The sequence below is a fragment of the Haliotis rufescens genome, unplaced genomic scaffold, assembly GCF_023055435.1.
Source record: "Haliotis rufescens isolate VD_foot unplaced genomic scaffold, xgHalRufe1.0.p SCAF_10, whole genome shotgun sequence".
NCBI classification, from domain to species: Eukaryota; Metazoa; Mollusca; class Gastropoda; order Lepetellida; family Haliotidae; genus Haliotis; species Haliotis rufescens.
In genome coordinates this window covers 37,533,524-37,559,185 of record NW_025963780.1, presented here as the reverse complement: position 1 = coordinate 37,559,185, position 25,662 = coordinate 37,533,524, and the positions used below count along the sequence as shown (strand labels likewise).

Sequence of the window (25,662 nt, the reverse complement as noted above, 5' to 3'; positions counted from 1 at the left end):
CCACTCTGCACAGAGAATCGCGGCGCCTTAAACGACTTGGCCGCACGGTTGAGAATATAGGTTGAGAAAGGATTCTAACCCAAAATTATTTTTAGAAATCATAAATCACACATTACTTGTGTCTCCTTCTACGCCATCGTTGTGATACAAGTCTTCAGAACATATTCTGAGTACAGCCTATCCCAGATGGCATATTCACAGTTTATGTATTTATCTGAAGGCTGAAAAGTACATGGCAATATCTCGGCTGTAAATATGCTCCAGCCGCGGATCCTATAGAACCAGACATAGAAGGAAAACCTTCATGTCTTCAGATTTCATAAAAACAGTTTACTGTATCAGTCTACGTTTTCTGTGCCAGTTTTGTAAATACACATTGAGATACATTTATGACAACGTTATAAGATTGTTACATGTTATTGATACATAATAATATATTCAAACCGAATGTAGGTATAGGCCATCAGACACTTCTTATCAACAAAACAAAGTAATAACAGATATTTAGTTTTCGATTGTCGAACATGTTATGGCCACAAATGTCTTTATGCGTTCAAATGTGCAATACAATAGGAACATGAAGTAATGTGATCTATAGCAAGATTACAGGAGGAATATTGCCATGGAAACATAAATTTCCCCTACGTAAGTGTAAGATCTGCATCTATGGAAATCTATGTAAAACGATGATAACGAAACAGCCTTCATGTGTATCCATCTCGCCACGTTTGTACAGACCTTGGATGCAGATATTGACTATACCTTTACCACAGTCAAGTCGGACAGGGTTGTGACAAACATTGTTCACTTCACGTGGTACGGTGGATCCGCGAGAAGTAACGTCCCCAGGTTCATCAAACCAGATGCCATTCTCTTCTGGTAGGACAAGGTACCAAAGGGCGACTACTGGAGAGAAACCTACACCAGGGTCCAGGGACTGAAGCTGATGTACAGGGCAGCATCCGAGGTCCATCTGTGGGTGTTGAGCACTTCACGGATATAGTACGTCTAGAAGCTGTGTTGGAATATGGCGGAATGGATGCAATTCCCTATTTTTACATGTACCATATGTACCCGTCTTTTTTCAGCTGAACAATTGACTTGCCTTTGCATGTGTTTGTGATGGTGGGACAGGGTATGCCCACCTTTCGCGAACACCTGGTATCACTACTGTTTGATAGTGATTCATAAACACATGCTCATAATATATTCGGAATCGTACAACCGACTCTGCTTTATGCAGAGATTTCTATTGGATATGGAAAGGGTTTTGTCGCTTTATTAATTATTGAGATTTGGACGTAATTGTTGTCAAACATCTGGACCCTCTCCTCTACTGTGACGTCAGTATGGGTTATGAATCCCATTACCATCTATGCAAAGCTGTTATTGCCAAACCGTTGGCAGAGTTCTTACGGCCTTGGCCCCGAGGATATGCAACAATTGATGAGGGAGTATGGGTTTACTATTCAGTGCGACTTCCGGCCAGGCTGGCCAGGGCATATCCCCATATAATTTGCACATAGCAGGAGTTCATAAGTTTAATGAGCTGTCGCATGTCTTACCAAGATGGGAACCTATACGACAGGGGCGGGAATAAGTATGTTGTTCATCTGTGGATTCGGTACCACCCAGAGGAACACAGTCCAGCTGATGTCACGACACGGAGCACCACAGTCGGCCAGGTGTTCCGCTACATCTAGTGCGGGACTGAAGCATCAAACAGGAACACAGCCCAGCAGATGTCACGACACGGAACACCACAGTCGGGCAGGTGTTCGCTACATCTAGTGCGGGACTGAAGCATCAAACAGGAACACAGCCCAGCAGATGTCACGACACGGAACACCACAGTCGGGCAGGTGTTCCGCTACATCTAGTGCGGGACTGGGGAATCAAACAGGAACACTTGTACTGTATTCTCAAGGGTATATTCAGTAAAAGAATATTGACAAAATTCAAGTCTTTAACTTTCATAACATTGCGTTTAATGAGGTCGCAGGCAAGATCACAGATATAAAAACATGTCCGAATTTGAGTACCACAGTATTACTAGTTCCCAACAAAACGTTTTAAGTGAGAGATTGATTTATGAACATGGCACTATTTTGAGTCTGTAAGTGCACAAAGGAAAATGAGTAAAAAGGTGTGTTGCTGATTATATTAAATATATCAAGTGTTGTGTGTTTCTAGATCTCTTGGCGATGACTATTTGATGTCATTGCATTCATAAATGACAATATAATTCACCGCCGTCAGGTAACTACATATTTAATAAACTGATACCATTTTAATTGTGATATTGTGTGCATTTTTTCTATAAATTACAATATATGACCAATAAATAGAACCGTTTATGAAAAAAAATGGATTTATATAAAGATAATTTGAAGATCCAAACTCTTTTTCAACCCTTTATTCGGTGCACAATACATGTCATGGCTTCTTATGTTGCACACTGTTTCCTGTTCGGTTACTTGTGGCGGAAGTTGTTGTAGTACTGACCCAGCGCTGTCAGTTTCGACGCGGACGAATCCAGTTGTAACAGATCGGTAGCAGTGGTCAGGAAGCCATCATCCTTCCAGCGCGTGATGAACCATGCGTATCGGTAAACAAAGTGAGCGTTTTCCAGGCGCGGAAGGATCTGTTTCATGTAGTTCAGGATGTGTGAGTGGGACGTGTGTGGACAACCAAACTCCGTGAGCCAGACCTTCTTCTTGTATCGATTGTACATCTTCTCCAAGTATCTCATATCATGGTCTGCATTACAGGAGTATGTATGTGCGGCGATGAAATCAACACGGCAGCCTTGACACGCTTTAAAAAATTCATCCAACCATAGAGTGGAATTCATGTTGCAGTTACTGCCGCCATTACAACCGGAAGGAGATGGACTCACAAGAAGTTTGTTTTGAGCATGACGCTCGATTTCTGGCCAGTGTCTTGCGGCCTCTTGGGGAGATACATTCGACTGGTCTTTTTGGTTCGGCTCATTAAACCCAAGGACATATTTGGCCGAGGATGGTATATTCAAGTTGTTGCTGCCTGTAGAATTCCAACCCCATATCATTGGCACATATTCCTTGGATTGGTGGCACCCATGCCTCACCACTTCGTCCGGTGTGGGTTTCCAGTCATACCTGAAGGTAGAGGATAAATGTTATTATTACACAATATTTATACATTGAAGTGATTCCATGTCATTGGATTGGCTAACCAACTAATCAATATTCCCATTCACTGAAACAAATTGGACCACGCCAACTGCCTGACTACTGGGGCGCGATGTAAGCCTCGAAGCGCTTGCGCACTCTTCCAAAATGGCGGCGCAACAAATGGTTGTCTTGCCATGTAATAGAAGAGGCTCAAAGACGAACTGATGAAATCTATGACTACTTTGAAGATGTGGAGCAGACGAAAGATGTTGCTATGTTAGCTGCCTTTGATCATTTCCCAGGTGATCCAGTCAAAAATTTCTTGTTCCACTGTCAGATTCAGACGCCATTTTGGTTTGAGAACGAAGCGACCTCAGGCAGCGATTGTTGCGCTTGCAAGCGGCTGAAAGTTAGCGCATAGTTGTATGGCGAATCGCTGTGTTCGCTCGTCACGCCCAAGACGCGAGTTGAAATCCCCACATGGGTACAATGTGTGCAACCTATTTCTGGTGTGATATGGCTGGAATACTGCCAAAAGTGGAGAAAACCTCACAGAGGCCTCCATATAACACCCGAAGACATTGTGGGGAATATAACATTAGGAGAGGGCCTTGGCCTTCTCTATCCATAATACGTTTGCCAGTTCATTACTCAGTTTACTGAATTCTTTGTGGTGCAGTTAGTAACAAGAACAGGCCATTTTGAAGCAGGTCAGTGAAACATACGGTTTTCTGGTCCATATACTCATGTTTTAAAAGCACCAACACAATCAAACTAAACGTATTCTGAGCGTCACTGTATCACGCATCATTACAATCTTGTTTCGGGTTATATTCATGCATCAGCGTCTTCTTAGACTAACATTTAGTCTCTGAAATCTTATATTACACAATATCCTTCTTGACTCTAAAAATAAAAAAATTTCCCTATGCTGATTTAGAGCTAGCTTGAGCTGGCTAGACTTGCTTTTGTATGCATTTCTAGATTATTATTTTTTCATAAAATAAATATATTCCACGGTCATGGTGCAGGACTAGCGTATTCTGTGAGTGTTTTCTGTTAGTTAGTACTATGTCTATCATGTCAAGTTGAATATTGAATGTTCTCACGTGACCATGTCAATGTCCTCATCCGAGACCTCATTAAACAAAGCTATTTCATTGGCTGCTCCAAATTATATCGTGGTCTTGACCTTCTCACACGACAGGAAGGTCCCACAGGAAGGTCGAGGACATCCTCACCTGTGTCTCGTACGCATGGTTTTCTCATGGTAAGGTTTAAATGAAGATGTAACTTTTTCTTTTTGACTTGTATATTGTTACAAATGTGAATGGACACAATGCAGTCTGATGTGATTAAATCGAAACAAATAGTATTTGCTAGAGACAGAACTGTTTCCTCAATCCTAGAATATTCTAGCTACCTTCACATTCACGATGAAAGGTACTAACAGTGAAGCGTTCTCGTTTAATACTATCAGTTTGTACTGTTTTGACAGTATTTGCTTACAGAACGATTTAATATTGAATTCACCTAGCATTACGGTGATGACTTGGCATTGATGAATTATGACGTGTTTATAAAAAATAAACTGTACCTACCACCAGGTGGCGTCTGACAAGGTGTTCTCGTCATTACAGTTGAAGTTGACATAGTTCATTCCAAACCCTTTCTTCGGCGTCGAACAAGCTGTTCCTAACAGTAATAAGAGCACGACACAACCCAACATCTTGCTCAAACCTGTTGAAACATGGCACATTAATTGTCTCTGTGATGACAGATTGTAACCATATATGGAGAAAAGGGCTTGTCAATGCATTTGTCAATGGATGACACTTATTTTGATTGAGGTCAGAAGGAATAGTAGCGGCAAAGTTCAAGGACCTATTCAGCACTGTCCAAGAAACAATTTAATAATTCAAATGCCTATTGTAAGAAAGAACAAATATATATATTTACAGTGGTGGCTAACGTCCCTTAGATCAGCTCTACTGCAGTGACTGTCTTTCATTTCCCGATGAACGTCAGTATGTCACGTGATGATGATTACATAATCAGTAACTACTTTATAAACGGAGGTCGAACATGCACGGTTCACGATCCCGAAATTCTTTAGATTGCACAAATTCACCAAAAACGTATAATATATAAATGTTCAGGTAATATATGTAATGTCTGGTTCACGCAGGGAATATACATAATCCATACATTTTTCATGTGATATACGTATCCCCTGATTCAACAACACTTTTTTTAGACATATTCCCTGAAACTATTTCATTCATGGTTGTCTGAAGAATTATTCTCTCAAGTGTCAATATAACATCGTTAATGGGTTTATCAAAAGAAAGGGTTTTTAAAAAACATATGCACATGTATGTAGCCTGGTTGATGGAACAATCTGTCAACACAGTAATCGAAACAGCGTTAGTATAGGCGTGACAGCGTCCCTAACACTGAATAGGAGAAGGTAGACACAATTTTGTGGATGACAACTTCTTTAAAACTGTAAAAAGCGATGTTTCGGTATCGATCCTTATACCGCTGTCAAGAATGAAGGAATGAGGGACAAAGTACAGAACAGTATTAAAGAAGTTGTTATCCATAAAATTGTGTCTGCCTTGTCACCCGTCAGCTTCTGGGTAATGCCTGTCAAACAAGTTAATGAATACGAGGACACTAACTTATGTAACAACACATGGTCATAATTCATAGTTGTTAGAAAGTACAAACAAATCATACGCGTTGTTTTGGCGATATTCAAGGTATAAAGTTGCTGACAGTATGTACTCCCTCACATTTCTAAAATGGAGGGGCGGTCGGGTAGCCTAGTAGTTAAAGCGTTCGCTCATCACGCCGAAGACCCGGGTTCGATTCCCGACATGGGTACAATGTGTGAAGCCCATTCCCGCCGTGATATTGCTGGAATATTGCTAAAAGCGGCGTAAAACCAAACTCACTCAATGGAATTTGAGGAGGATTTTCGAAAGAACCTGGACATGCACTATGATGACAACAAAAGCGTCTTGATACCTAAAGATGTGCAGTTTGAATCCAACTGTGGTGGACAAGGTTTTACATGATGTAACTGTGTTGGTACCAAGAAATGCCAGACCAACGGGAGTAGATGATTCAATGTAATTCTCGTTGCCACACAAGCCTGTGTCAATGTGTCAATAAAAACTAAATAACAGAGATATTATTGGTCGCATGTTGATAACTTTTGATAACTTGCCTCTTCCTGCAAGGGTGACATTATTACGTTTGAAGAAGTTGGTACTGATGTATGCTAATTATATATGAAATCATTTGTCATTTCTTATTAATTATTATTGTTACTGTTACTTGAGAGAATAATTCTTCTAACAAACAGGAATGAAGTAGTTTTAGGGAACATGTCTAAAAACATTGTTAAATCCCCTCAATATGTATACTACCTGAAATCTTTTAGGGATTATGTATATTCCCTGCGTGTATCATACATTACACATATTCCCTAACAATGTCAGGGATTATACATAGTTCCTGATTTGACAGATCCACTGTAACACAGCGCACTGTTTAAGAGAACCTCTGTTCAGGCAATGACTGATCCAGATTCGAGCCGAGGAAGATAATACAGTAAACTACGGATATAACGAACACGCTTATAACGCACTTACGGATATAACGAACTTACATTTTTGGTCCCAACTATTTGCTGTAGTTATGCTGTATATATGCTTATAACGAACTACGGTTATAGCGAACTAAAATTAGTAGTCCCTTTGAGTTCGTTATAACCGTACTTTACTGTATTTATGTCAGGACACTGAAACGTCTATTTGTAGTTACAACAGAGATAACACGACATACCAAAAGACATGTCTCAGTTCTACACGATGCTCCATTGCCTCTGGAAATACCTCGACGTTGCCATACGCGTTGATGAACATTAGCAGCAGTACAGCGGCCATTTTGTTACTTGCCAGTCTAAGGGAGGTCACTCACAATCGAATATTAGGGACGTAGTAAACAACATTACAGTTCGCGTTATGTAATCATTTAATCTTCGAACAAGTATTATTAGAGGATTGTGTTTAAGTTATATATTCGATGGCGTTATTTCAGTTACAACTTTGCTCGCTGATCGACTGTCTCCATCTGCTGATGATCGTCAACAAATACCACTTAAGTCCTTAAATATACACTAAACAATCATTTTTAAAGAGGAACTTGGAATTGACGATTGTAGCAACAACCATTTAAAATGTACAATATTCACAATGAACGAGGCAGACAGTTTATACAATGGCGATTGCCCGCCACTCGTACAATCGGCATACACAATACATGTAATACGTCTCAGTTTCTCAGGTGTAGCTTGTAGAGCTACTTTAAGAAAGGATCCACAGCCTAGCCCCTTCCTATCTGCGTGTGGATCTTCTCTAAGAATGGATCCACAGCATAGCCCCTGTACCTAGCTGCGTGTAGACCTACTCTAAGAATGGATCCACAGCCTAGCCCCTTCCATAGCTGCGTGTGGACCTATTCTAATAATGGATCCACATCCTAGTCCCTTCCCTAGCTGCGTGTGGACCTATTCTAAGAATGGATCCACATCCTAGTCCCTTCCCTAGCTGCGTGTGGACCTATTCTAAGAATAGATCCACATCCTAGCCCCTTTCCTAGCTGCGTGTGGACCTATTCTAAGAATGGATCCACAGCATAGCCCCTGTACCTAGCTGCGTGTGGACCTACTCTAAGAATGGATCCACATCCTAGTCCCTTTCCTAGCTGCGTGTAGACCTTCTCTAAGAATGGATCCACAGCCTAGCCCCTTTCCTAGCTGCGTGTGGATCTTCTCTAAGAATGGATCCACAGCCTAGCCCCTTTCCTAGCTGCGTGTGGATCTTCTCTAAGAATGGATCCACAGCCTAGACCCTTTCTAGCTGCGTGTAGACCTACTCTAAGAATGGATCCACCGTCTGGCCCCTGTACCTAGTTGCGTGTGGACCTACTCTAAGAATGGATCCACCGTCTGGCCCCTGTACCTAGTTGCGTGTGGAACTACTCTAAGAATGGATCCACCGTCTGGCCCCTGTACCTAGTTGCGTGTGGACCTACTCTAAGAATGGATCCACTGTCTGGCCCCTGTACCTAGCTGCGTGTAGACCTACTCTAAGAATGGATCCACAGCCTAGCTCCTTTCCTAGCTGCATGTAGGCCTATTCTAAGAATGAATCCACAGCCTAGCTCCTTTCCTAGCTGCATGTAGGCCTATTCTAAGAATGGATCCACAGCCTAGCTCCTTTCCTAGCTGCATGTAGGCCTATTCTAAGAATGGATCCACAGCCTAGCTCCTTTCCTAGCTGCATGTAGGCCTATTCTAAGAATGGATCCACAGCCTAGCTCCTTTCCTAGCTGCATGTAGGCCTATTCTAAGAATGAATCCACAGCCTAGCTCCTTTCCTAGCTGCATGTAGGCCTATTCTAAGAATGGATCCACAGCCTAGCTCCTTTCCTAGCTGCATGTAGGCCTATTCTAAGAATGGATCCACAGCCTAGCTCCTTTCCTAGCTGCATGTAGGCCTATTCTAAGAATGGATCCACAGCCTAGCTCCTTTCCTAGCTGCATGTAGGCCTATTCTAAGAATGGATCCACAGCCTAGCTCCTTTCCTAGCTGCATGTAGGCCTATTCTAAGAATGGATCCACAGCCTAGCTCCTAGCCTAGCTGCATGTAGGCCTATTCTAAGAATGGAGTCTCGGCCCCTCCTAGCCGGATTCCCACTCCTGGTGTGCCAGTACATACTGGCCAGGTAGGCAGTTCACATTCTCGGTTACACCTACCTCACAGCTGTCGTGGTTTTGTCTGAGATAATGAGCAGGGAGCTGCTTATAACTATGTGAGATTAGTATTCCAAGGACTTGGGCCTGTATCGTTAACTACCAGGATCCCCTGTCTGACCTTTGTCTCTAGATCTCTTCACAGTAACCATGCCATTGGCTTTCATCAGAGAGATACACGCCATTACTGTGGACTTTCCCCAAACACTAAACTAACACGCCCAGGTATAACTGGGCTATTGTTAAAAGCGAGGTTCACAAAAGTGCCCTTCAAAATCCTTCATTGGGCCATTGGCGATATCTTGCTGTGTATTTGGCGATATCTGGTAGTTGGCATATAGTGGTCTTAACTAATATATTATTGGTTTCGTACTCTTTTAATTAAAATATGTACTACTTTGATTATTAACTTGACTTAGTGTAACAGCCATTTGTTTTACGGATATGACTACTCGAATGTCCGCTCTGTTAGGTGATTGTGTTAAAAAAAATAATCAATGGCTGATGTCAAACATAAAGTTGAGTGATCTAGATTTATATGTCAGTGTAATTTATTATTGAACGATGTTGTAATTGTTTTACCCAGTTTTTGTTGGCATTCAGGAGAAGTTCATAGAATAGAAAATATCATGCAAGAAATGACAATGTACCTACTCAGTGTTTTGCCACTCTTGTAGATATTGTATCAGATTGTGATGCTGATGAGAATTGTGACATTGTCAATTTTGATGGCATTGCTGACTTTGCTAGACCTAGGCTAAACAATTATGAAGATTTAGCTGGCTTAGATCTTATTTTAGGTCATTTGTCATCTGAGCAAACGGTTCTGTGTCAAAGTAAATTCAGGAGTTTGCTCTCTTGTTCACGGATGTATCCAGCCATACAGATTTAGTCTGTCATGATGTAGATGTAGGTGGCGCTATCGGATGAAGCCAATCAAGCTTGAAGCCCTGAAGGAGGAAGTTCAATAAAATTAGTGAATCACGTCATTTTGACTGGAGTTCACCTTGCAGTCTTGTGCCGAAACCTCGTGGTAGTTACCATTGCTGTACTGACATGAATCGGGTGAACGCTATTTCTAAAACTGACTCTTACCCAATACCAAGAAAAGATGACAGCATCAGCAGAATCGGTCAAGCCAAGTAACATCAGCAAGTTTGACTATTGAAGGTGTATTGGCAGATTCCCTGACTGACTCCAGATGGACTTTGTCAATACAAAGTGATGCCATTTGGGCTAAAGAACGCTCCAGCCACCTCCCGGTGTCTCATCAATGGCATTACGGCCAATCGTGAAGGTGTCACAGCCTACATTGATGGTGTCATCAACCATTCCATGGAGCGGGACGCAGACCTCAAGAGGATCAGCACCTTCTTCGAGTTTCACAGAAGTTCCCAGACACAAAAAGGAAGTTGTGAGATTTCTCAGTATGGATGGGTTCTACCTAAAATATTGTCAGACATTTCTCACATGTGGTCGCCGCTCTCACTAACTTGCAGGGCAAAAGGGTAAAATTTGTTTGGAACAGCAATTGTCAGGCTGCTTTTGAGTTATTCTCATGAATTCTCGCGTTCTCCAATCACCAAATGTTGAAAAACCTTTCAGATTGGCAGTAGATGCTAGCATGACTTTGGTGCTGATGCTGGCGCTGTCCTGATACAGGAGGATGCACCAGGCTTTGATCATCCCGTTTGTTATTATTTACGAAAATGTAACAGACATCAGATTATTCCACTATTGATAAAGAAACTCTTGCACTGTCGTTAGCTTCGCAACAAAAGAAGTGTATTTGGATACTACTTTGTTTTTATTCAAGTGTACATTGTTCACAGTCTACTGACCTTTATTCGTAAAATGAAGAACAAAAATCAATGCCTAATGACCTGCGCTCCTCTTAGCGGGAATTATATTTAGACATCAAGCATATTAAAGGCAAATACAACATTATTGCTAATGCATTATCACGAGTAGATTGAGGTTGATCAGTTTTGACTGCAGATATGGTTTGTATATTTGTGACAATTTTTCACGTGTATTGTTTACTATTATTTACCGTTCTTATCAGTTTTTGTACTTTTTGCGAATGGGGAAAGTCTCACATGGCAGTGTAATGTATTGTTGAACAATGTTGTAATTGTATTACATTGTTTATGTTGAGATTCATTAGAAACTCATAGCACTGTGTTTTAATTGGTTAGTTGTCAGGAATGTAGTGCTATATAATGTAAGCAGTGGTGTGGAATTTACTATATTTGGATGTGTTTTTTTGTAGTAAGTGTAGATTCTTCTGGAGTAGTTAGACTAATCCAGCACTGTATGGAAGCTTCAAGGAGGTATTTAGACGATATAAGGGGGCAAGGGTGTGCCTCATTTCATCTTACATTTCCTCTCACATTACATCAAGACTAGAGGATGTGTGAAGACCACTGAAGCTTGACCACTGTTGCTGCTAGGTGAATATTATTATCACTCATTGTTTGCTATCACCACTGCTATTATATTTTACACTGCCATTGAATTTAGCATTGTCACTTTATTGTGTACTGCCATTGTAATTGCTGTGCAGTAATTCAAATTGATTTGTATACCTAAGTTTATTTTTTTATACAATTGTTAATTGTATAACATTTGTTTGTTGTTTGATGGTTTCAGACCGAATTCTTGTAGGTATAGATGTCTGGGTTTACTTATTGTTTCAATTAGGAATTCGACACATGACACCTAGATACGTATGTGTACCCGTGGTTCCGTGTAGCATGGTGACATCTCGCTAACTCTATATCCCATGATTACCAGCTGGTTAGTGACAGAGAATCGGAGTCAAACGGCGGTGTGCAGAAAAGCTGCATGTACTGTGTCACGTAATTAGCAACAGTTAGAATATGGACTATTTGGATAAGACTCATTGCTCGTCTTACCTACAGGGTAAGAATATCTATTTCTACCTTATCTCGAAATAATTAAAAAATATGCGCTCAGGTACACCTGTCAGCGTCACAATTCCCACAATATTGCGTCCAAGCATTTCGACAATGCTGAACAGAACAACCCAATCCAAACCACAATGATCTACATGCTGGCACTTGTTGCCATACCAACGGTTGTCATGGCAGCAGATTACTGCATGTTTCTCGGGAAGCAGTACGCAATAGACGAGCAGTTCCATCCGTCTCCGTGCCAGGTGTGTCTGTGCGTGGCGCCGTCTGTGGCCTGCACAACCTTTGATTGTCCACCCGTCATGTGTGTGGACAGTGTCCAGAAGAAGGGGGAATGTTGTCGCACGTGTCCCAATGGTGAGTAGCAGTGAGTTAGTGAGGGAGGGGATAGGTGTGTATGTAGGTTTTTGTATAGCAAGCGTCATCATGAACACAGCTTTCTTTCAGAAGGGTTGGGAGTGTAATTCAAATATAAAAATGCAATATTAATTCAAATACTGGAAACAACTTGTGCTTGTGTCCAAAAACATTTGTCTAATAATTGTTATTTCTGTTGAAATTATGTCAGCCTATGATTCAGTTTAAACGTGAGTGATATGTTTAAAACAAGTGCGCCCTGCACCCCTATCCATGCATATATGGGTTGGCTGTGTGAGCGAGTGGTGTGAGTGAGTAAAAGATCTGCTTGAAGGGCGTGTTCTAACAATACAGGTGAGGTGAAATGGGGTTTAACGTCGCGTCCAAGATTATTGCACTTATATAGCGACGTGCATGTACGTGTGTGTGTTTGTGTGGCTGCTTGTACTAGTCCGGACTGATGCCGATTTATAGTGCTAGCTCATTGAGATACCATGCCGCAGTTTAACATGAATATCCCACTCAGACACAGTATACTGACTCCGAGCCGACCAGTCCTTGTTTTATGTTGAGCGCCAGACAGGGTAACAACACGTACCATCTTTTAACGCCTTTTGGTATGACGCGGCCGGGGATCGAAACCCGGACCTTCCGCTCTCCGGGGGGACGCTCTACCACTAGACCACGGAGGCGGTAAACAATACAGGAATGAGTTGTCCTAGTTAAAGATGGCGAGTATAATGTGAATGTTGTTTTACGCCGCGATTATCAATCTTCGATCTCTTTCTTGAGTATGGATATGGAGTGTAATGAAACGCCAGTAGCCAATGGCAGTCAGTGCACCACAGTTAGTCAAGCCAGAGCACCACAGTTAGGCATGTCACAGCATGTGTGTGGTAGCTTTGTGGTCAAGCCTTCACTCGTCACGCCGAACACCCTGGTTCCATTATCCACATATGTAGAATATGTGTAGCGTATTTGATATTGTTGGAAAATTGCTGAAAGTGGCGTAAAACCATACTCACTCACTTACTCAAAGCACATTAGCGCCTAAGGGGATGCAACTAAGGAAGTTGGGCAATACCTGACATCTGGTTAATTGTGTACCATCGTCCCCCGACCTCAGCCGCTCCAAACAATTGATCTGTTAACTGACCTTCTCCTCCAGGTCACAACTGCCAACATGGCGGCCACGTCATCAAGCACGGCGAGGTGTACAGGCTAGGAAACGGAACTCAGTGTCAGTGCAACATCAACCCGTACCAGCACAGCCCTAATGCCCAGGGCACCTTTACTGATGCTCTGTGCGATTAACATTTAACCCTGATAATATGATGATGATAATAATAACAAATAGCTGTCATTGGTCATTGGTCATTTGTTTTGTTGATCACCAGTATGGTCCAACCTACGTCTACCCACGCTTCTTACTGCTCAACTGACTGACTGACTGAGTATGGTTTTACGCCGCTTTTAGCAATATTCCAGCAATATCACGGCGGTGGACACCAGAAATGGCCTTACACAATGTACCCATGTCGGGAATCGAACCCGGGTCTTCGGCGTGACGAGCCAACGCTTTAACCACTAGGCTACCCGACCGCCCCTCTTACTGCTCAAGGGGCGGTGGGCTGGTCTAGTGGTTAAAGCGTTCGCTGAAGACCTGGGTTCGATTTCTCAGATGGGTACAATGTGTGAAGCCCATTTCTGGTGTTGCCCGCCGTGATGTTGCTGGACTATTGCTAAATGCGGCATATAACCATACTTACTCACTCTTACTGCTCAAAACGTTACAGCTTTAAATTCGCTTAGTGTTTTGTTTGTTTGTTTGTTTGTTTGTTTAACGCAGCACTCAGAACGTTTCCAACTGTATGACGGTGGTCTGTAGATGATCGAGTCTGGACCAGACAATCCAGCAATTGACATGAGCATCGATCTGCGCTATCTACGCAACTGACCACCCAATCCCGGTCTCCCCTCAGCATGGGTTGCAGAATATCTTAGTCAAAAGCAATTGTCAAATTATAGATCAGACTGATATAATCTGTTTGTCCTCGGGACATGCACATGTTCGAACCTACACCGACGCTCAGTCTCTGAAAATATATAATTTTGATAGAAACAAACAACTCCATTTAAATTGAAAATGCTTCATTTAGGACTATAGCTTTACAGTAAGGGCTGGACGGAAGGGAACATTTTTTAGGCTGAGGGACTTGAGACTGACCAGTATAAGACGTAATTATGGAAGGGAAGTAATCGCTGTGGGAGACACCGCTACCGTAAAGATTCTAAGGATGAGGAATGTTACCACGAGATTCAGATACTCGTTCCTACTACAAAGGCCAACAAAGGTTACTAACCCTTAATTTGTGTTCAAGTTTAATGCATTATTCGGGATACTCTGGGTGGACCAATCATCTGAATGAAAGACATCAACTGTTCTTTGTGATCTATTTTGTGAGGGTTCGTTTGCTTTCAGTGTAAAACTGAAATCGCGGTTTGTTGCTTGTGAAACAACCCGACGATTATACATATACTATGGACATGAGCTCGTTAGATTTGTTTAACGCCACTTTGAACAGTATTTCACTTATGACATGGCGTCTTCGCTTCATGAAGATGAAGACCCGAAGAAATGCAGATCCAGTTTGGTTTTACCACTTTGGTGAAACTCACGAAGACGGGTATGGTGCTGACAAACACATATACATAATCGGGGCGTCTGGGATTGGAACCACCGGTCATGTTTTTCTGGCATGCCTAAGCGATGCAACTGTGAACAGCAATATATAAAAAATAAATTAAAAAAATATGAATTTGAAATGCATATAATATGAATATGGCACACATATCAGTAAACAGACACATTATTCCCACATACTTACTAGTAGATATTCCCCCGGAGTTTCCGAGTACACATATGGGGCATCTCGTTGAAAACACGGCCCCGTCAGTGACAAGTATGGGGTGAGAATGTGTACATACTTCACCCACAAGTCCTGTGACAGAAGGGGCCCTCGGCGCTCCATCCCCACCGCCTAGCACCCCGAGGGGTGGCTGCGCGGTCGCTGTGGGGATGTCAAGCCTCAGACCGGGGTTTGTGACGAGGTCACATGCTGCTTGTCAGAATGCATGGAAGCATTCTAATGGCGAAGTAAGCGTTGGTATCTCTTGATGATCAATTTCGAAGTAGGCGACATGTTGCTCGAGTATCACCCCGACAAGACGGCTACCGGGCGGAATCCCGACAACAATCTCTCTCGGTTTGGGATAGCAATACTGAAGATAGGTGACGTTTCTACCATCTTCCCGGGGCAACGGAGTTAACTGACTGTAGATCCAGTTTCCACACTTGTCGGACTAAGCTGGAATTTCGTGGCTCGATCGTAGCACCACCAGTGGCTTTTACGAGTTGTGTCCCTTCTTTGTCCCTCCCATTGACCAATCAGATTCCATCTAGCATATTACTTGCATTTGCTTCAAACAAAATGTTGGCACCCAGTCAAGTCGGGCTGTGATCGATAAACAAGATCTGTATTGTAATAAAACAGATTTTATTTCGCGAAGTGCATAATATTACTGGATTACAAACACGAGAGGTTTTCGAACATTTATGTCGAGGACCATTTGACAGTATACATGCCTTGTAAATCCTGAAATCCTGCACGGCAGTTAAGGAATCGGATGTCGATTTCGTTAAGCGATTTTAATTGGACTGTGCACTCGTAAGCCAAGTCAAAACATATCAGCCAAGTTCGGCAAGGGTTGAAACTGGACTTTTACAGTCAGTTAACTCCCTTGACTCCGGAAGATGCGTTTCTACCAGCTTTTATGCCTTATAGGAACATCCTCGTCAGCAATTACACTCGTGATGTTTGCTTAAACAGTTTCTACACAGCAGTTCTATTGCGCAACCTGCGTATTATATTACCCCTTAAACCATATTCTGATCTCAGTTCACATTGACAACACGGGGAGCTTACTCGTGTTAGATTATTTAGGCGGTTAACCGTTTTATCAAAGGTATGTAGGTCGATCAGCTGTGATCAATGATCTTATCAGGGCTTTGTTGGAAATCTTAATGCGAGCAGAACATGAAAAGTGGTTTCTTGGTTCGTCTGCCTTGAGTGTAGTCACTTACTATAAATATTTAGGTCTTATGTTCTCCTCTAGATTGTCATGGTCTAAGGCATGTAAGCAACTAGCTGTTCAAGCGTCGAAAGCCATTATTGCATCTTTATAATTTATTCAGGAAAAATAGTCGCGTGTCTTTTTCCACAGCATGTACTATTTCTGAAGGCAAAATTATGCCTATACTTTTGTACAGGTTCTGAAATATGGGGTGCTAAGTGTTACGTTGCAATTGAAAAAGTTCACACTTCATATTTATAATGTTTTCTACGTGTTGGTAAGTTTGCCTTTAAACAGGTCAATCCTTGGTGAAACAGGCCGTAGTAATATTATTGTAGCCAGCCAATTAAGGGTAATTAAGTATTGGATTAAATTACTGAGAATGATGCCTGATAGATACCCATATCAGTGTTACAAAATGTTAGAGTTATTTGATGATAATGGTAAAAATAATTGGGTTTCAGATGTGAGAAATCTATTATTTATTAGTGGCTTTTCATATGTATGGATTTCTCAAGATGTGGGAGATCCACATTTATTTTTATATTCATTTAAGCAAAGACTGAAGAATATAATTTGTCAACAGTGGCACTAAAGTATTTCTGAATCACTTTATTACAATTACAGCAAAGTAAAATCATTGTTACAAACTGAAAGATATTTAACTTGTTTAAATGACAAAAGTTTAATCAGAGCTTATTGTAAACTTAGAATTTCATTGCTCTATTTTAATGTAAATGTATGTCGCAGGTCTAAAGACGGTGAAACTCTATTTTTACAAACCGTTTATCCGGAGAAGTAAAGGATGAATACCATGTCTTACTTATATGTGAAACGTGTTCCCATTTAAGGTAAAAAATTCTTCCCATGTTGCAAGTTATTTTTAAATGATAAATCTGCTAAACTGCTAAAACCTGATATGATCCATGCTGTTTCTGATTTTTTAAACATGTCTTTATAATGAGGAATGTGTAACTTGATTTAAAATCTAATCATGTACGTCACGTGACAAATATTAATATCCAATCTGCATTGTACTATGGGCCTTGATGCCTAAATTACTGAATAATGTGTCTAAATGCGAGCTAATTTGTCTGTAGTCTTTAAGACTTAATTATATTATCTAATTAGGCAGTATGTTGATAATGTCAGGCATTGTAGCTTTGTACTATCAGGAACAAGTGTTGTCCAATCTTCTAAGGCGCCCCTTCGAGGGAGCTGCGTCCCTTACTCGTGCCAGAATCCTATAATCGAGGGTTTGAATTCAAGATGTCCCGATTCCCCCGTTTTGTTATCTCATGAGTTTCACCAAACTAGAAAAAAACGTCTAAAACCTGCAGCACTTCTAGCTTTCCTATAAAAAATTACATACCTTGACATAACTTGAATAATGTTCAAAACATAGAAGAGCCCGCTTTGTTGATAATAGAACAGTTCATTCTATTGGTACATAGAACATCCCGGATGTTGATACATAGAACACCCCGGATGTTGGTGCAGAGAACACCGTGTATATTGATACATAGAACTCCCTGATTATTGATTGATACATAGAGCACATTGTATAGTGATGCATAGAACTCCCTGTATATTGATACACAGAACACCCCGTATATTAATGTATAAAACTCCCCGTTATGTTAACATTGGGGAATAAAAACTAAGTACACGTCGTACGCCTACTATTAAGCAGGGTAATCGTGAAAGGAGACTCTTAACTTTTGATAGAATTGTTGTAATGTTAAGGGGCCCAGTTCTAGTATTTTAATTCTTATACGCTGGTATAGTTGGATATAATAACATCTGGAACCCTAATCTTCAGATGATATCACTCCGTTACTTATACTACTGAAAGAAGTTAAGGACTACCCAATTCTTTCATATTACTATATGACTATAGTAATATGAAACAACCGGTCCTCCTTAACTTATTTTCAGTGGTATAACTAAGTGCCAGATCAGAACTGACACGCCTTATATGTCACGTGGCCATCTAACATACGTGTTATACCAACTCTCGCGACCTATATCTTGAAATCAAGATAAAGAATTTCACAGCGAAACCGTCATTTCTAAAGTTGGCCGTCCTTTCTGACCTGCTGCCCCAAGACTGGACAGATGATCAGAGTCTTCCTCCTCCTCCTCGGCCTGGTGAGCTCGGGCCTGACAGCCGTCATCAGCACCACCCCTCTCATCCTTACTACTATGCCAAACACATGCGAGCACCGGGGCATATACTACAAGATTGGACAGCATTTCAGTCCAACACCGTGTGAGAGGTGTTTCTGTGGAACTTCCGGTCAAGCAGTCTGCGCATACATGGACTGCGCACTTGCCTTGTGTGTTGATGCTGTGAAACAACCAGATCAGTGCTGTTCAACCTGTCCAAATGGTTCGTTAACTTACCTATCAATAACTTTCCCAAATAGAAATGTTTACCTGAATCCTGACCCTCCATCATGTCAATCTCTTTAAATCAGGTGAATCCTGCCTCTCCATCGGATGAATCCCAAGAACTATCCCAGAAACATTTTAACCTGAAGCACATGAAGCACCATCTTCAAAATAATTTACAGCTGCAGTTACAGCTTTCTATTCAGGCCTACCAAGGAAACCCCATAGAGAGCAACCAAACTATGGAATATGTAACAGAAAATATCTACACAAATAATAAACAAGCCACAATCCCGATAAGTTTGCCTCGTTATGATTAAAACCCGCCACATTTTCAATGGAGAGACGCATGCGCACTCGGTTTGTTGCGGTCTGCTTATTTTACTGTGTTTGATTCCATTGAAAAAGTGGCGGGTTTTAATCATTACGAAGCACACTTTAAGGGAATTGTGTCCTGTTTGTTATTTGTAATTTGTGTGAAGTGTGTACATACACCATAGTTCAGTTGCTCTTCTGGTTTCTTTGGAATGCCTGTTATGTATCTTCCGAAAATGCTTCAACTGTTATTTTATCAATTGTACATCATGTCGTGTTGCTGCCGTAATGTGCTAGTCATGCATCTGCTTCGCATACTCTCCATGTTTTGTCTTCCAGGCTGGAACTGCAAGCACGGTGACGTCACCATCAAGATGGGCGATGTTTATCACCCTGACCCTGCGACTTCGTGTCAGTGCAACAATGGTCCATCCCACATGGGATTCGGGAACATGGTCCTTAAGGCAGAATGCACCTCGGTGTGAATAAATATAGATTTGTATCACTTTTAACCGTTTTCTAGAAATGAATAGTGAGTTTAAATCACAGTTGTTCGTCTGTCAAAGTGTGAGAGAGAGTCTCATGGGCTTTAAGGGAAGTCCAGCCCCATCATTGTGGACAGAATGACGCTTGTACTATTGTCAACCAAATGGGTAAAGAACCCGGATGTTCTGCATGACGAGTCGTCATTTTATCCATCTATACTCCCCTACCTCCCCTTCCTACATCGATGTGTACCCATGTAAGGAATCAAATCTGGTTAATCGTCAGCGAAACAGAACTATTAAACCACATGATTACCCCGCCGTTCATCGTCTATCGAGGTCATGTAGTTTTTCCTGAATATGTCACTCCTAGGTTCGTCTGGACTGGTGTGATTCAGATACGAGAATGTAGGATATTGTAGTGCTCTGGTTTTGGCCTTCTGACCTTCTGACTTCTGGCCTTCTGGCCTTCTGATCTTCTGGCCTTCTGACCTTCTGGCTTCTGGTCTTCTGGCCTTCTGACCGTCTGGCCTTCTGGCCTTCTGGCAAATATATCTTTATGTTTTGTAGTTCTCCTGTTGTTGTGGCCATGTAGGCCCACTCGCGACATACAGCCGGCTAAAGGCAAAATGCACGACAGACATGAAGCCAATTGTCCGTGAGGAACGATCGAGTCTTCGACTTCAAACTTATTAATATTCAATCTAACAGCCATCTCGCGTTCAGAGAAACAAGTCCACGCCAGCATTATTCTCTTTCTTCATATACACCATAATCTTATTTTTCTGGTCTCCCGTGAAGATCCGGGTTAGAATTGGTCTTCAGCAACCCATGCTTGAAATCGAAGACTAAATGGGATCGGGAGGTCAGGCTCGCATACTTGGTTGATGCATGTTATCGTATCCCAATTGCGCAGATATAGACCTGTTAAGCTCCGGGGTAGAATAGGTCTTCAGCAACCCATGCTTGCCGTAAAAAAACCGACAATACGCTTGTCGTAAGAGGCAACTAACAGGATCAGGTGGTCAGACTCGATGACTTGGTTGATGTATGTCATTGTATCCTGATTGAGTGGGTCGGTGCTCATGATGTCAATTACTGGATTGTCTGGTCCAGATTCGATTATTTACAGACCGCCGTCATATAGCTTGAATATTGCTGATTGAGGCGTTAAACAGCAAACAAACAAAGCGTAGATATATGCTCATGATCTCAATCACTGGATTGTCTGGTCCAAATTCGATTATTAACACACTGCCTTCATATGCCTGGAACATAGCTCAGTGCGGCGTTAAACAACAAACAAAACAGTGAAAAAGTGGATCAATACTTAAAAAAGAACAAATAACAAGCAAGTAATTTGACTCAAATAAAACTTTTTTTCAAGAATCGGTGGGGTTCGCGTCTGGGGCAGTCAGATAAAAGTAGCTACACCACGTTGACGGCCTTGACGTCAGTAGCCCTATGCAAACACAGAGCTTCGTGTCCATGCGGGCCGAACAGGTACGAGAAGTCAGTAGAACAGCTGCACACAGTGTTGGGGTCCGGCTGGTACTTCTCCCCGGCTTTGATGATTACGTCCTTATATTTACAGTTGTTTCCTACAAGAAGATCACTGTAAACCACAAGCACATCACAAGACAGGGACACTAAACAATTCTACCATGACGCTGAAGAATGCTTGATTCTGTTTGGCCATCATTACATTAAAATTTGGTACCTCAAAACTACAAGACGATCACTGTAAACCACAAACACAGCACAAGACATGGAATCTAAACAATTCTACCATGACGCTGAAGAATGCTTGATTCTGTTTGGCCCACATAACATTAATACTTGGTATCTAATTCCATTAGATACCTAAAAACTACAAGACGATCACTGTAAACCACAAACACAGCACAAGACATGGAATCTAAACAATTCTACCATGACGCTGAAGAATGCTTGATTCTGTTTGGCCCACATAACATTAAGATTTGGTATCTAATTCCATTAGATTCCTCAAAACACAAGCCTTTTCACGCATAGGCTTTTCGAGTGAATACATCAATCTATCGATAACCTACACATCGATGCATATAAAAATGGTTTCTGATAACCCATTAGACCTTAATTGTCTGATATCAGGTGTTTATAGAGAACACCTACTGAAGAATGGCGCGTCACAGGTACTGAACAATGGCGCGTCACGCGAACTGAACAATGGTGCGTCTCAACTACTGAACAATCGCGTGTCGCACCTACTGAACGATGGCGCGTCACACGTACTGAACAATTGCGCGTCACACGAACTGAACAATGTTGCGTCACACGAACTGAACAATGGTGCGTCACACGTACTGAACAATATCACGTCACACCTACTGAACGATGGCGCGTCACACTTACTGAACAATGGCGCGTCACACTTACTTAACAATGGTGCGTCACACCTACTTAACAATGGTGCGTCACACGTACTGAACAATGTTGCGTCACACGAACTGAACAATGGTGCGTCACACGTACTGAAACAATGGTGCGTCCCACGTACTGAACAATGGTGCGTCACACGTACTGAACGATGGCGCGTCAGGTGTACTGAACGTCACACGTACTGAACGATGGTGCGTCACACGTACTGAACGATGGTGCGTCACACGTACTGAACAATGCCATGTCACGCGTACTGAACAATGGTGCGTCACACGTACTGAACAATGGTGCGTCACGCGTACTGAACAATGGTGCGTCACACGTACTGAACAATGGTGCGTCACGCGTACTGAACAATGGTACGTCACACGTACTGAACAATGGTGCGTCACGCGTACTGAACAATGGCGCGTCACGCGAAATGAACAAGGGGGCGTCACACGTACTGAACAATAGTGCGTCACATGTACTGAACGATGGCGCGTCACGCGTACTGAACAATGGCGCGTCTCACGTATTGAACAGTGGTGCGTCACACGTACTGAACGATGGCGCGTCACACCTACTGAACAATGGTGCGTCACACGTACTGAACAATGTTGCGTCACACGTACTGAACAATGGCGCATCACTCACCATCTGGGCAGGTCTGGCAGCACTGGCTAGGTTTCCGCACAGGGTTGACGCACATGGGAGGCGCACAGTCAATAGCCATGCACATCCTCCTCCCGCCGTCAGTGCACGTGCAGGGGGAACATGGGCTGGTATTCATGTGTTCCCCAATCTTGTACGTGTTACCTTTGTATACACAGCCCGCTACATCTTCGGAAACCTCGTCAACACCATTCTCATGGCCGATCACTGCGCCCTCTATTACAAAAGGGAATAGTCCCAAAAGAAGAACACAAACGTATGACCCAAATACCATATTACTTTTGTCAGTCTGCAGAGATTGTGTCTTCTTCTACTCGGATTGTACGGGAGTCTCAAATATCTTCTTATCAGAATTGGATCACGTGATTTTTCACACGTACTTGAGTCATCATTTTTCATTGGATAATATATATATATATATATATATATATATATATATATATTACAAATACGTTTAATGTATCAACATGACTGCTTAGGTTGCATTTAATTTAATATATATATATATATATATATATATATATATATATATATATATATATATATATATATATATTACAAATACGTTTAATGTATCAACATGACTGCTTAGGTTGCATTTAATACCTAAAACTGTCATTTATGTCAACAGTATTACATTGTGTTTGGACATCATACATTATTGCATCAAAATAATTATTTTCCTCCAGTTGACTTATATTTTTGTTTGTTCATAACATTCATTTTTGACATTATACCTTTTATGTGTGCTTTTTTGTATTTTAACACTCTCCTCATGTCAATAAACTACAACAGCATCTGTTTGATAAATATATGGGAATACTGTTAGGATACAACAATGATAAGTATACTTTAGCTTCCGGAGTTAAATCGCTAAGTGGTGCAAATATTCACCAATGGTAATAATCTATCAAACATATTTGATTCGAGACCCTTTCCACATAAATGGAGAAAATTAATAACACACTGCTAAAAGAGTTTGTGTAACTGTTCCAGTGATAGTGCTCTTACCCTTTTCGCGAACAACTGGCGACAAAAATTGAAAGCATTAATTTGTGTGTCAAAATATACGTAACAGTTCAGTTAAGTGTACATATTTGACATACAACTTCCTTTCATTTAAACAAAATATTATGCTCACATATGTGTTCAAAATGTCTCGTAAACACTTGCAATTCCTGTTCTTCTTCTCAGATAACCAGAAAATCTTTCTATAAAACGATCCTGCGAGATGTTCTATTGAATACTTGTAAAGCGTTTAATACAATGATACATTCAAAACTCCATCAAATCAAAGTCTACTGCTTCCATCTGCAACAAGAATACACACTCTTCTAAAAAAGAAACGCAAAGCCAGATTTGTGTGTGGTAAGAAAATACATTTATACGAGGAACCGTTCAAGGTATTGAGCCAAAATGTTGTGGAGAGAACACTTATCGGTACATAGGAAAAGTTTGAGGTGAAGGTCAGCCAACATCAATAACGCGTATGTTCCCCGTTGGAACAGATATCAGCCTGACATCTCCTGCCCATGGAAGAGACGAGTATGCGGATCACATCCTGGGGAATGGTTGCCCACTCGGCCTGCAACGCAAAAGCCAACTGCTGCAACGTCTGGGGTTGTTGTTGACGTCGACGTAGCAGTCTATCCAATTCCTCCCACAGGTGCTCTATCGGGTTCAAATCCGGGGACCTGGAGGCCCAGGGGAGAACATCAACGTTTTTGTTGTGTGGACAGGATCTTGTGATCCATGCTGGCGATGGTTGTCCTGCTAAAATACACCGTTGTCGTTGGCTGCAGTTGGGAGGACGTGAGGTAGGATAATTTCGTTGATGTATTGTTGAGCCGTAAGACTGCCCTGGTTATGAACCAAACTTGCCCTGCCATGATGAGAGATACCCGCCCACATCATAACGCTTCCCCCACTTAACCTGTCCACTGCCTGTCCGCAGTTCTCCCCAACGTATGTAGACCCGTGCTCTTCCATCCCCTCGACGGAGGAGAAATCTTGATTCTTTGCTGAACCAGATATATTTCCGTCGCAGTTGAGACCATACCCTGTGTTGACGACACCAATACAGTCGTTGTTGACTCCATATGACGCGTCGAACTGGACGTCTTGCTCGTAGACCTGTTGCTCTTAAGCGGTTTCGTACGGTCTGGTCGGAGATTATGCGCAGTTCGGGTCTTTGGGGAGCGTTTGAGGCGGCCGTAGTCGTCCTTTCACGTAGGTAACGATCTCGGCGGGGGTGGTTACTCTTGCTCGTCCTGACCTTGGCCTGTCACGTGTTGACCATACTTATCAATGCCACGTCATACGTCCTGAACAATGCCACGTTACACGTACAGAACAATGCCACGTCACAGATACTGAACAAAGCCACGTCACAGGTACTGAACAATGCCACGTCACAGGTACTGAACAATGCCACGTTACACGTACTGAACAATGCCACGTTACACGTCCTGAACAATGTCGCGTCATACGTCCTGAACAATGCCACGTCACACGTACTGAACAATGCCCTGTTACACGTACTGAACAATGCCACGTTACACGTCCTGAACAATGGCGCGTCACACGTACTGAACAATGCTACGTCACACGTACTGAACAATGCCACGTTACACGTACTGAACAATGCCACCTTACACGTCCTGAACAATGTCGCGTCATACGTCCTGAACAATGCCACGTCACACGTACTGGACAATGCCACGTCACACGTACTGAACAATGCCACGTCACGCGTACTGAACAATGCCACGTCACACGTCCTGAACAATGCCACGTCACACGTACTGAACAATGCCACGTCACACGTACTGAACAATGCCACGTTACACGTCCTGAAAAATGTCGCGTCACACGTACTGAACAATGGCGCATCACTCATCATCTGGGCAGGTCAGGCAGCGCTGGTTTGGCTCCCGAACAGGGTTGACGCAAAACGGTCATGCACACTCATCATCCCACTACC

At 42.1% G+C, this 25,662-nt stretch overlaps 4 protein-coding genes across 5 annotated transcripts; 2 read left to right on the top strand and 2 right to left on the bottom strand.

Annotated features, from left to right (window-relative positions):
• Positions 1 to 2,401: 2,401 nt before the first annotated feature.
• Positions 2,402 to 9,058, bottom strand: LOC124131164 (alkali-sensitive linkage protein 1-like). Of its 2 annotated transcripts, none has more exons than XM_048391844.1 (3): positions 8,987 to 9,058; positions 4,757 to 4,895; positions 2,402 to 3,140 (listed from the first exon to the last, which is right to left on the bottom strand). In XM_048391844.1, the coding sequence occupies exons 2-3, from the start codon at positions 4,882 to 4,884 to the stop codon at positions 2,474 to 2,476; spliced, it is 795 nt and encodes a 264-aa protein (XP_048247801.1). In that variant the 5' UTR covers positions 4,885 to 4,895; positions 8,987 to 9,058; the 3' UTR covers positions 2,402 to 2,473. The 2 variants fall into 2 exon arrangements, with proteins under 2 accessions (XP_048247801.1, XP_046350222.1); XM_046494266.2 differs by lacking the exon at positions 8,987 to 9,058 and adding an exon at positions 5,115 to 5,186.
• Positions 9,059 to 11,968: 2,910 nt separating this feature from the next.
• Positions 11,969 to 13,641, top strand: LOC124131163 (von Willebrand factor C domain-containing protein 2-like). Its single transcript, XM_046494265.2, has 2 exons — positions 11,969 to 12,276; positions 13,445 to 13,641. Exons 1-2 carry the CDS (start codon positions 12,048 to 12,050, stop codon positions 13,588 to 13,590), a joined length of 375 nt encoding a protein of 124 aa, XP_046350221.2. The 5' UTR covers positions 11,969 to 12,047; the 3' UTR covers positions 13,591 to 13,641.
• A 4,805-nt stretch (positions 13,642 to 18,446) lies between these two features.
• LOC124131162 (von Willebrand factor C domain-containing protein 2-like) lies at positions 18,447 to 19,631 on the top strand. The gene is made up of 2 exons (XM_046494264.2): positions 18,447 to 18,802; positions 19,459 to 19,631. Exons 1-2 carry the CDS (start codon positions 18,529 to 18,531, stop codon positions 19,602 to 19,604), a joined length of 420 nt encoding a protein of 139 aa, XP_046350220.2. The 5' UTR covers positions 18,447 to 18,528; the 3' UTR covers positions 19,605 to 19,631.
• Positions 19,632 to 20,963: 1,332 nt separating this feature from the next.
• Positions 20,964 to 23,030, bottom strand: LOC124131161 (von Willebrand factor C domain-containing protein 2-like). The gene is made up of 2 exons (XM_046494263.2): positions 22,662 to 23,030; positions 20,964 to 21,205 (listed from the first exon to the last, which is right to left on the bottom strand). The coding sequence occupies exons 1-2, from the start codon at positions 22,951 to 22,953 to the stop codon at positions 21,033 to 21,035; spliced, it is 465 nt and encodes a 154-aa protein (XP_046350219.2). The 5' UTR covers positions 22,954 to 23,030; the 3' UTR covers positions 20,964 to 21,032.
• Between the last annotated feature and the right edge of the window lie 2,632 nt (positions 23,031 to 25,662).